Raw genomic sequence first — 12139 nt, forward strand, 5'->3', positions numbered from 1 at the left:
ATAAGAGAAATTACACAACGCTGTGGGTAACTGGCATAAGCATTTCCTAGATTTACTAAGTCATCGGATAGTTTCACCTGGTGTCCTTCTTAATATGTATCAGAAATGGCAAACTTGGGACGCCAACAAGCAGACGGCCACCGTATCTCCTGGACGTCTACTACGCGCCCAGTGCGGCGGAAGGAGCACTTCTTTTGGAATCTGGTGAGCCTGAGTCCTGGCCCCATCCTGTCCCAACAACTCTAGACAAAATTCATGGAAGTCATCGTTTTCGTTTTACAGGTAAGTGGACAAAGGTTCTGAAAGTGTGTTTCTTGGAGGAGTCGGTGAAACCAAGAAAATGCATCTAAAGCCCTAGCACAGAGGAAGTACATAAATAGTAATATCATTAGCATCATCATCACTCTTTTTATTATCAGCATCATCAAACTCTGAACTGGATGATACAGAGCTAGAAAATATGTAGTCTCTGCCCTCTAAGAACTATTAATACAATGGAACAGGAAGACTTTAAAAGTGACTCTTCTCCAAATTACTAAGATGAGTTTGAACCATCTGCAATACGCTAGGCTACATTAAGAAGAAGGGGCAGGGGGACAGGGAGGGAGGGCCCGTGCAGAGGAGGAGGGAGGAAAAGCGAGCGAGTCAGTGTGCGTGAGCTAGGAGTGAGGGACAGACACTCGCACTCCTCGCGGGCCGTGGCCTCCGTGAATGGAGCGCCCGCCCGAGCGCACACCCTTCTCACCGCACGTGGGGCCGGGTGAGGCACGCATGTCAGGGGCCGTGAAACCACGGGGCAGCTGGCGAGGAAGGAGCCAGGACCACAAATAAACAAATGCACAATGTGTTGATGTCATTGCAGTCGTATATAAAAAGCGTGATTCTTTCAAAGAATTATCATCAGGTTGTATGAAAACAAAAATCCCTAGAACGGCAGCAATTGGGGTGTGCACACAGTTCTCATCTCAAATGTTAACCTCCGATTAGAGCTAGTCACCACTCTGTGGCTACTCTTCCCGAGTTTCACGGATCAGTAAAAGTGTCCGCATATATCGTCATAATGAGGCAGAGACGGTGACGGGGAAGGCGTACATGTGGGCTCAGCTGGCCCCCGATTCTGCACGGGGGCCGGGGGACTCGCCGTCCTAGCGGGCGGCCGTGCGCTTCCGCAGGGCCCAGCATCACAGGGCATGGCAGTCACACACCACGGGACCTCAGAGAACACCCGACGCTCTCTTTCGCCTCACAGAGCATGAAGAATAAGAAGAAATTGGACTTAATTTGTTCTAGTGGGCTTTTCTTTCTTTTTCCCTTTGCCTTTTTGTCTTCTCTCTGAATCAAAAATAATGTGAAATCCCAAAGTAATATCAAAAAAGTTCAGTGAAGTCTGAATGATCAGACCCTGTTGGATACACAGGAAGCTTTAAGGCAACTGACACAGACACGCAAAGACCCCTAACATACCCAATAGAGCTGAAGGAAATCTCTCTTCCTGTCTGAATAGTGCACAGTGGAATTCTTCATTAATTATCTGTTGTCTGGCTGGACTGGATTCTGGACATTCTTTTTGAGAATCACTAATATACTGGTTCACGCTTGTGGGCCATTCCAGTTAGGAAAGGTTTTTCAAGTATATGAAGGCAGGAAATTAAAAAAAAAAAAAAAAAAGCCAAGGCAGCAAGAAGCTTGTAGAAGAGGACAGACCGTGCGGGGAAGTGACGCCTGAAGACCTGGCCCCCAAAGCACGGCCCGCAGACCAGCTGACTAGTGCTTGGGAACTGGTCAGACAGAGGAACAGTCGGGCAGAAGGTCAAGAACCATATGATTTCAGTCATATGTAGGATATAAAACTGACAGTAACAAATGAACAAACAAACAATGACCACACACACAAAACTCACAGACAGACAACAGGATGGTGGTCACCAGAGGGCAAGGGGGTGGGGGTAGTTAAGGGTAAAGGGGGCCAAATCCATGGTGACAGAAGACCTGACTTTGGGTGGTGGGCACACCATGCAGTTCACAGGTGATGCATTATAGAATTGTGCACTTGGAACCTATATAATTTTATTATCAGTGTCACCCCAATAAATGCATTTTTAAAAAAGGAAAGAAATGCAGAATTTTAAGCCCCACCAAGACCTACTCAAGTAGGATCTTCAGGAAAGTCCCACGTGCAAGGCCATGTGAGAAGCACTACCTTTCTGTCCATGGCTGGGGTTCTGCAGTGTCCCAGGTGAGCTACGGTGAGAAGAGCTCATAGCATGTCCATGCCTAGGTGGCCCTGGACAAGTCACACACCCTGCCTGAGCCTCATCTCCTGATCTGTAAGATGGCTGTAACGGTATCTGTCCAACGGGGTCGCTCTGAGAATTAAGTGAGCTGCTGAGCAACCCTTCCCAAGGTCTTGGCACGGAGTAACAAATGTTCACGAGCCTTTTGATTTTAAAATGTGTAGTGGTGTTTTCTTAATTCCAGGTTTAATGAAAATATTATTTTAAAACAGTTTTTAATTATTGATTTTTTATAAAATTCTTGTTTTTCTTAAGCAAACTAATGAACTAATTCTAAGCACAAACTAGGATATATATCATACAGTTGGTCCTCTGTATCCATGGATTCTTCCCCCCCCCCAGATTCAATCAATCACCGATCAAAAAAATATTTGAAGAAAAAAGTTACATTCTTGCTGACATACATGTACTATGTAGTTGGTCCTATGGTGATTGTGTCTGCAGTGAACGTACGCAGACTGTTTTCCTTGTCACTGTTCCCTAAACAATACAGTACAGCACCTATGTACATAACGTTTACTTTGAATTAGTTAGGTATTATAAGTAATCCAGGGACAGCCATTTTATAGAAGGGACTTGTGCATTTCCAATTTCGGGATCTGCGGGGCTGCTGGAACCCAGCCCCCAAGGATCCCGAGGAACAGCTGTATTCTCAATGTACGATGCTACATGTAGACAGACATGAACAATGGGCGGAAGCAGACACACCCATAAAGCAGATTTAACATGCACGAGCCTCTGAATCATTAACTGCCTCATCCTCGTCTTTAACTGCAGATGTTATACAAGGGTTTGGACACGATTTCAGCCCCTTGAACACTCAACCCTGACGTCTAGAGGCAAGAACGCAGTGGAATTGAAGGAAAAACTGGACGTACAGGCGGCCGAAGGCCCCACTGTGGCCTGTCTGTGCTGTGGTTTCTGGGACCTACACTTAGCAGAAGAAGAGGGAGCAGGGCCTTCGTGGGTGAGGCTGGAGTTAAAAGGGACCAATACAAAAAAAAAAGAAAAAAACAAGAAGGGCGTGCTGATAATGGCATAAACGGCTAAAAATTAAGCATAAAGCCAACACTTGGTGGCAGCCATTAATATACACACCCAAACCCTTACTTTTCTATGCAATCTCCCTGCCAGGAGTATTATGGGACGGTGTTGGCCCAGCCTAAGAGCATGAGAGAGAGAGAGAGAGAGAGAGAGGGTCAGGATGATGTACACAGAGACGGGATTTCCTATGTACACAGAGACGGGATTTCCTATCTCACAGGTGCCGCAGAGGCCACTGGGTGTTCACGTCACACAGAGGTTTGCTATGTCACCCAGAGGGAGGGGGCTGGGGTGTGCAGGCCTGGCGCGGCCTCCTGGGGGCCAGGCAGTCATGTCCGGCCAGGGAATAAGTGACCTGAGAGGCACACAGTCGGGAAGGGCAACTGAAGTGAACAACATCAGTTTTAACTGTGATTCAAAAAAAAAAAAAAAAAAATACTTGCCAGGAATAAATGTTATGACTTTCTGTTTCTTCCTCTTTCTCTTTTTTAAGAAAAAATAAAATTCTTTGAGGATTTTTTGTTGTTGTTGTGTTTAAAAGCCTTTGTAATTATTCTCTGCAAGGAAAGTAAGACCTTGTTCTGTATCTCCGTTCCCTAACGTCCTCCTCTTTGGAAGCCGAAGCTTAAAAAAACTCATCTGTATGCAAGAGACCCGAGCGGGATTCTTCTGCACATTTGGCTGGAAACCCACCGAGGAAAGCACTGCCTTCTGATCTCTGTGAGAGGCCCCCCGGGGGCCAGCCTGAGCGACCCCGCCGGAAGGCGGAAGGGGCTTAAGGCAGTGCGTGCGAGATGCTTTCATCAGGCGGGGCCGGGCCGCAGGTCAGCGGCGGGGGGCGGGGGGGGGCACACAGTGGCCCAGCGCCGAGTGACAGGCTGCCTGCGGAGGCAGCAGGTGCAGCCTCGGGAAGGCGGCTGAGACTCTCCCACGCAGCACCTCCGCCGCCGGTGCCCTCTGCGGGCTCTGCATCGCCCGGGCACCCTCCTCTGCCCCGAGTCCCGTTATCCACCTCGGCCCTTGCGGGACTCCAATTTCCTGGGCCACCCCACGTCGTTCCCCCCCCCCCCCCGGTGCACCCCACCCTGAGTGTCCCAGCAGAGTCAGCCGCCCACTTCGCCCGCTTTCTGCACAGCACTCAGCACCCCACTGGACAGGAACTAGGGCCACGGGCAAGCTGACTGCCCTGGCAAGACTCTGGGCTCCTCGGGTGAAGCCTCTGTGCCCCTTAGGTGGGGGGTTCTCTCTCACCCAAAGCTAACTCCTCGTGACCAAGCACGGAGCATGGCACACAGCCAACACGCACAAAATACGTAATGTCTGCCTACAAGGAAAGGCCTACATCAGCCACCTAAAGGCCCACAGGCAAAGCGGGGGGCAGAAACGCCAAGGCCAAGGGCAGGGCAAGCGGAGGGCGCTGCTCACAGTGCTTTCCAGAGTCCCCCACACGGCCTATCCCAGGCCCTCCCACCAAACGGCGGGCACAACGCAGCGCATGGAAACGCGCTGTCCCGGCATCTGGGCGCTACACGCGACTCAGCGCCAGACGGAGTCCTGGAGCGACTTCCCAGGCCTCTGACCGGGGAATGTCAATCTCCCTCCGGGCTCCCCTGTCCTCATCTGAACACGGCAGCAGCATACGCGACCATCAAAAACAATGATCATTAAATGCACTATATAAAGACAAATGGAAGAAGTCACAACAACAGTAAATAAAACATAAGTGCTGATAAATTTTGATCAAAACAATATAAAAATGTATCTGTACTCGAACAATAATGGCACAGGTGATACACAAATATAAACAAGTATCTTAGTGAATGGAACTACGGGGCATTTTTCAAACACTTCTTCATGATTATATCATATTTTCCAATATAAGAAGAAAGCAGGAGCAAGGCCTTAGATATCTCATGGATCTCAGACATGAGAAAGATTTCTGTAAACTCTGGGAAGTGTTTAACTCTTAATTCATTGTTGCCTTTATTCCTATCACTACTACTGCACGTGAATGAAAAATTCTTTATAAAAACAGCATTAGAGACACATACCTTTCTAGACTTACACAGCCTGGACACTCTTAGTCCTCAGACAAGACAGATCTAACGTATTTAAAGCTTTTTAAATAATAATGTAATACATACCCTCTAGGAATTTCCAACTTAGCCCATACAGTTAACGTGTTGTGGCTGTAAATCCCTTTTCCTCTAAGAAGCTCAAAGCATCCCTCTCCTTAGCCTTCCTAGGAGGGAGGCAAGAAGCCAGCAGCCTCTCTTAGCAAACAAGGCTCAGGAGAGAAGGTGAGCTAGAGCTGATGGGGGAAGTACCTGCAAAAACACTCTTAGTTACACAGAAGGTTCTCAGCTCCTCCTTGGGAACCGCCTAGGAATGCTGCTTAGTTTTCCAGGCTTCATATGGAAAGTAATTCTGAGTCTGAGGAAGGCCATCAAATGAGATGGCAAATTTGCTATAGTCTTACCCCTGGCCCACGCTGGCGTGGATGGCTGCCACAACACCTTCGAGGACCTGGAGTGGCTCCCGTGGCCCACCGAGGTCAGCGCTGCCTCCGCTGTGAGGGGAAGAACGAAAAGAACTGGTTGAGAAGAGGACCGCTCAAGCCTTAGCCACGAGCTTGGCATTCACACTCAAAGAGCCCAGGTGGATGTTAGCAGAGCGCACACACTGCTCTGCCGTCCTCAACGGTCCTGAGCCCTACGCTATCAGCAAGGATATGGAAGTAAAACATTTTCTTCCCAGAAGGAACTCATATTCATGCTTTTTATCAAGAGAATTAAAAAAACCTACTTGCATTCTGTCATTCAAAAAACATTCAATGAACATTAAATACATGAGCTATTGTAAACATTAAATATGTATTGAGTTGGCCAAAAAGTCCACTTAGTATTTTCTTTTTCACCAATAACTTTATTGATTTGGATATTTTGAATATGTCGGCTGTCTCCCATATGGTCTAATGTTGATTGTTCTCAATTAATGTCCCAATTTGATCCCTATCAACTCCAACTGGTCTCCCTGACTGTGGAGCATCGCCCAGTGAGAAATCTGCAGCACGAAACTTCGCAAAAAAGCTTTTGGCACGTTCAGTCGGTCACAGCACCTTCTCCGTATAAGGAACAGTTTTGGGTTTTTTTTGCATTTCAGTTGCATTTTTACGTCTCTTGAAATAATAAAGCACAATATGCTGAAAATGTACATTTTCTTCCATCTTCAATATTAAAATGGCTACACAAAAATTCACCAATTTTGATGTTTTTTTCAATGCGCGCCGATAGGACAGCTGTCACAACACAATCTAACAAAATTGTTTCAAATGAAGTTAAAGACGACTAAGAGCTACTAGGGCCGTCTTAGGGGGAAAAAAATGAACTTTTTGGCTAAACCAATAACAATCACCCAAATTCTCCAGTATGCCTTTTTATCAAAACACTCATATTTTCATCATACTTAATAGATATCAGACACTGCTAGGGGCGCTGCCCCCATCCTGCCATTGAATGATCCCCACGGCCCGTGAGGCAGGGGCTGTTCCTATGTCCACTGTATAAATGTGAGTCTGAAACTCTAGTGAACTCTGAAAATGCAACAGAGGAAAAATAAGCTTTAGCTGAGTTTTGCGAATAATTTAAGACATATGATTTATATCAACTGCTGAATTCAGTTATTTTCGTGCCTTTGTTGTTTTGTGCTACTAAATTTTACTAACTTTCTCAAAGGTAAATGGGATGGATACTGTCAACAGGGGTCCCTTTTCCGTTGGAAAAGAGGTAGTTGAACTCCTGGTGTTCCCTTTCCTTCAACTGCTAGGCCCTAACTCACGGTTATTGGATATTGTCAGTGTGCTGGGTGTAATATTTATTAGATCAGAACCGAATCAGATCTTCAGTAGAAATGGGCTCAGTAAAGGAGGGAGAAGTCCAATTTATGTCAGAATTTCATAAATGTAAGAATATCACCTGTCGTGTTAATTATTAATAAAATGTGCAATTTTTAGTAAGTACACTAAATTCATCAAGCATGAATGTTTCAAAATATTTATTTTTGTGAGCTTCCCATAAAATCTTGATTTACTATGAATCAAGAGGTACAAAATATGGCAAACAAACCTCTTTCATTTGAAAGAGGAAAGTAGTTCTTACCACCACCACCACCACCACCACCACCAGTAATGCTGATAGTACGAAGCCTTACTAATCTGACATTTATTGTTTCTAAAGCGGGTCACACTGTATCTCTCGCCCCATATATACCAGCACCAGCTACCTCAGAGCGCCACAGTGAAAACGGTGTGAAGCTGGGGTAATTAAACTGATAAAGGCTCATTTGATGGCAGTTCAGCTGCTGAAAGCTGACTTGCATTTAATCAAAAAGTTCCTCAAGAGCAATACAGAATTACAAAGAATGCTTAAAGGGAGGCTGAATTAAACACAGCCAAGTCTTTTAGCCTAATTGCATTATTCTCAGAAAGCACTTGATGCCTCATTATTTTCTTAGCTCCACTGCCTCCTCTTCACGAATCCCCTTGGATACATTCCTATAGAGGCACCAGCATATCGATATGGAGTTAGAATTTTTCATCTGTGGGGTTTTCTGCTTTTGTTTTTGCCATTCATAGCAGGTAATTAATGTCCTAAGACATTTAACAGAAGTCTACCTTCTTCAGTCTATGGTAACCTTGCCTGGCGTACTTCCTAAGAACCTTGGGGACCACTTCCCCACTATGTGAAGGGAAATTAGAGAAGCCAGATTGGAAAATCCACCCTAGGGTCATCAACAGCCTGAAGCTTAGCTGTTTCACATGCCATTTTGGCCTTCCCTTTACTTCAAGAATAATGTGGAGCAGGGGTGTCTCACCGGGAGTTAGCTGGTTTCCTGACATATGACACACAACACCAGTAAGGAAACATTTTCATGGTTCTCTACTCTCAAGACATAAGACTTTGGGAAATCTAATAATCTCTCTCTCACTTCTGTACAGTACTTCTTAGGAGATGCTTCTATAGGCACTGTATTTCCCCTTGAACAAGCACTGTAACTGGCAGAATAGCACCGCTCACCTCAACGCAGAGACGATTTTCGTGACTGCACTCTGCACTACATCCCTGGGCGAGAGGCCCAGAGGACCCACGGCCACCTGCAGCAGCTGCTGAATCATCGCTAGAGGCTGACCGTCCAAGCACATGGCCACGGCCAAATCATGAAGTTTCCCTTTTTCAGACCGGGATAGATCATAGAAGTTACTGTATCTCTGCAGTATTTCCTAAAAAAAAAAAAAAAAAAGGGATGGTATTCAACACCTAAATATCCAATAGAAATTAAGTGTCTACATGTACATAGTGAAACATCTAGGTGATTCTCCAAGGAAGTACATGGTAACCAGAAACCACACAGAAGAACAAGCCCTGTCTGGTAAGAACTCCGGCTCCAGAGCCGCGCAGGCAGCAGGGCAAATCCTTGTTTCACCGCTAATTAGCGGGCCTTTGTGATCTCAGATTTCAATACCCACAAACCCAAGGTGAGAATAACAGGTTGTTGTGAACGGAGGGGACTGTGAGCATTACATGAGACCACAGAAATGCTGGCCAGTCCTCAGCACACGTCAGGCACACGGTGCTGCTCCGTAAGAGCCAGCTTCTCTGTTACTATTGTCATGCTACAGCCACACAACGGTTAGCATCTCCTGAGTACCAACTACTAGACACAGGTATTGTATGCATGTGATCTAACTTAACGCTTATAATAATCCCTCAAGGGGTTTTCCTCAGCTCCATCTTAACAAAAGGAGAACTGAGGACCGAAGATGCCAAGGCGCCCATAGTCGCAGAGCTAGCCAGCAAGGCATCGGGGTTAGAATCTAAATGCCTCCTCTCCCAGCCGCCACGTCACGCTGCCTGTCCTCCTTCGATAACAGCTGCCAAAATGAATGTGTCAACACACAAGTTAAGAACAGGACACAAACTACTGTTCTCAGCATGCCGAACGCAGTCACTTCATGTTACTAATACCTCCCGGGTTCTTCCCAGTTTCACGACTCATCCTGAACACACGTTTCCATCTTTCAAAACAACCAGCTGATCAACTGGGTACTTGAAGGATTACTAGTAGGTCTTATTTTTTCATTGTGGTAATGTTGTTGTGGTTATGTTTAAATGTATCTTCTAGAAACAGGTATGGAACTATTTATGGGTAGAATAAAAAATGACTGGGATTTTCTGTAAAATAATCTCCAGGAGCACGGTGAGTGCAGGCAGGGCTAGGCATGCAATGAGATGGGTCACCGTCTGAAAACTGTTGAAGCTGGAGGCGGGCAGGTGCAATTTTGCTTTGCTGTGTCCCCTCTGTGAAACTCGCTATTGAAAACCATGCCTGGCCGGTAGGCAGGGAACTCACTGGTACCCCCATGGAGACAAGAGGGAACTGAGTCTCCATAGGATGAAGGTCTGTACCTTAGATGGCACTAACCTTCTAAAATGTTCTCTCCCGGGCATATAATTAGAGGTTAAAATCAAGGCCTGAACTTAAAAGGGACAGACGTATGACCTTGAAAGTTTATTTCCAGGATTTACTATGAAAGGTCCCTTAATAAAATCAAATAACATCCAATGTAGAAACCAGAAGAGTCTCCTTTTGGGACCATCCACAGTCTGACTGAACAGCATTGGCAAGTAGCCATTTGGTACCTTTAAGTTACAGCCTCATTGAAACAAATGAGATATTTTGTTAATAACCTTCTTGGCCCCAACCCACTATTCTACTCATTAAAAGACAACACATTTCAAGGAGAGTAATGACAATTCACCGATCTGAGTGTAATATATTTGATAAAAAATAAAAAAAAATAAGACAAGTATTTTAAAATTTAAATTTTTTAATTAAAATCCTTTATAAGTTTAAATCACTTGAAGAGTTCACGTTTACCCTAGCTCTTATAACTATGGCTTACAGCATTGTAAATGTCAGCTGGATAAAGTCAAGATTGGAAAAACCAATCTGTTCCCCGAGAAGGCTTCTATTTTGCTCATACCGTTATTTAATGCTATTCATTAGACAGGTCAATAGGCGCTGAGAAAGACAGAAGGAAAGAAAATTGCTATCAAACTTTTGAACTGTTCTCGTTATCTTTCTATAAGGGGTCTGCATCGGTCTCATATACATTTTGAAGTCTTCTAGCTGTTCATTATTGGAACTCCTCTCCACTGAATGATCTTTCTAGTCAGGAATTTTTTTTTTTTTTACAAGCTAAGAATAGAATTCAGGAAATATGTAAGATTTAAGAAAAATAAAAGATGAGGTTAGTGGCCACTCACAGGGTCATTTGCCATAGCATTAAATTTTAATTTATAACATGTACATACCTAAACCTTGTTTTGACCTATATGAAAACCATTTACTCACTGATTTGTCAACTTTTCAGCCATGGGAAAGAAAATCTAAAAGCCCACGACTGTCCTGCATGATAATGCACAAGGAAAGCCGCCAAGGCCACAGAGGCTTCCCAGTTCGCTTCTACCACGCTGGTCCCCACGCCTTGCCGTGGGCAGGGCACCTGAGTCTCCTGAGGATGCTTTCGGAGACACCATGGGGGTCTCAACAAGAAGCCAACTAGGGACAATTTAATAAATTTATCCTGAGAACATGGAACACAAAAACCGGATGAGTATACTCAACTGAAAAAAACAGAACTATTGGAACAGAGAGGGGTGGTAATTTCTGTGTTTTTCTGAAAATTCAGGGTGAAGAGCTACTGTGATTTAGTTCGTGAGCACAGCACCTGCCAGTGGGAAGTGGGCTGGCACGCCACCCTCGGCACCAAGGCTGGGCTGGGGCACCTCCCCTCTCCCGGGCATCCTCCTGGGTTCACCTCAGCCCCCCCCCCCCCCATCTCCCCAGCCCCTTCTTCCCAGGCTGGCGACTGTGTGAAGTGGCCCAGGATCCTTTTTAAAGAAAAGTAAACTGGCTATCAAGTGATAGCGAAGAGACAAAAAGATAAAGGCTTGAGGGCCATTTTCAAGGGGATCTGCGACACAGAAAACCCTACAGAACGGCTCATACAGCTTTCAAGGGTAGAGGAAAGAAAATGCTGGTCGTTCTCGGAGCAGCTGAGCGTATAGAAAAAGTGTTCTTTTCCTCACCTGTTCACTGTTTTTCAGAGAAACAACGAAGCTATGGTTCAGGGTTTCCAGGTGAGCAAGGGATTTCTCCAGATGACCCAAGGTGTCTGCGTAGGTCACTTTAGGATCACCAGCTTCTTGAATGTCTTCTTCTGGACTTCTTTTCCTTGGCTTCTCAATAAAATGCTTGACTGTCTTAATGGCCTTGCAAGTCATCTCTTTCCGTGCTTCCACGGACAGCTTTAAAACAAAGGGGTGAACAATGGTAAGAAACCAGCCCTGCATCATTATATCTGGCCTACTTAAGAAGGCGTGAGTGAGAGAGAACAGAAGTGCAATTTTAACATATGCAATTTAACCAATGAGGAGGACTCGTTATACTAGTTTTTTCTTCTGTGACACAAACACAGTGAAATACCATTTGTGCTGTTAAATTAGTAAATGGAGGTTTTTAAAATGCTAATACCCAAATGCAGTCGGCGCTATGATAAAACTGGTATTCAAACAGACTACTGGGTGGAGTGCAAAACATGAAGAGCTATTTCTATAATACAACCGCAATTCCCAGTTCCGATCATTTATTAAAAGGGAAGAATGCAAAAGAAGAAGATACTACAGGCACGAATATTTTAACTGGAACAAGGCTACAAAAAGAAAGCTTCAAAAGCAACT

General features: G+C 45.1%; 1 protein-coding gene across 1 annotated transcript in view; it reads right to left on the reverse strand.

The window, feature by feature from the left end:
• NBAS (NBAS subunit of NRZ tethering complex) overlaps nucleotides 1-12139 on the reverse strand; it is a 257267-nt gene that overhangs the window by 35059 nt on the left and 210069 nt on the right. Inside the window, exons 45-47 of the mRNA XM_090280933.1 lie at nucleotides 11489-11707; nucleotides 8414-8616; nucleotides 5818-5907 (exon numbers count right to left, since the gene is read on the reverse strand). Coding sequence (XP_090137059.1) covers nucleotides 5818-5907; nucleotides 8414-8616; nucleotides 11489-11707 — 512 coding nt within the window. The remainder of the gene's footprint in view (nucleotides 1-5817; nucleotides 5908-8413; nucleotides 8617-11488; nucleotides 11708-12139) is intronic.

This window comes from Furipterus horrens, unplaced genomic scaffold (genome assembly GCF_987537825.1).
Source record: "Furipterus horrens unplaced genomic scaffold, mFurHor1.1.pri manual_scaffold_6, whole genome shotgun sequence".
Lineage (NCBI taxonomy): Eukaryota > Metazoa > Chordata > Mammalia > Chiroptera > Furipteridae > Furipterus > Furipterus horrens.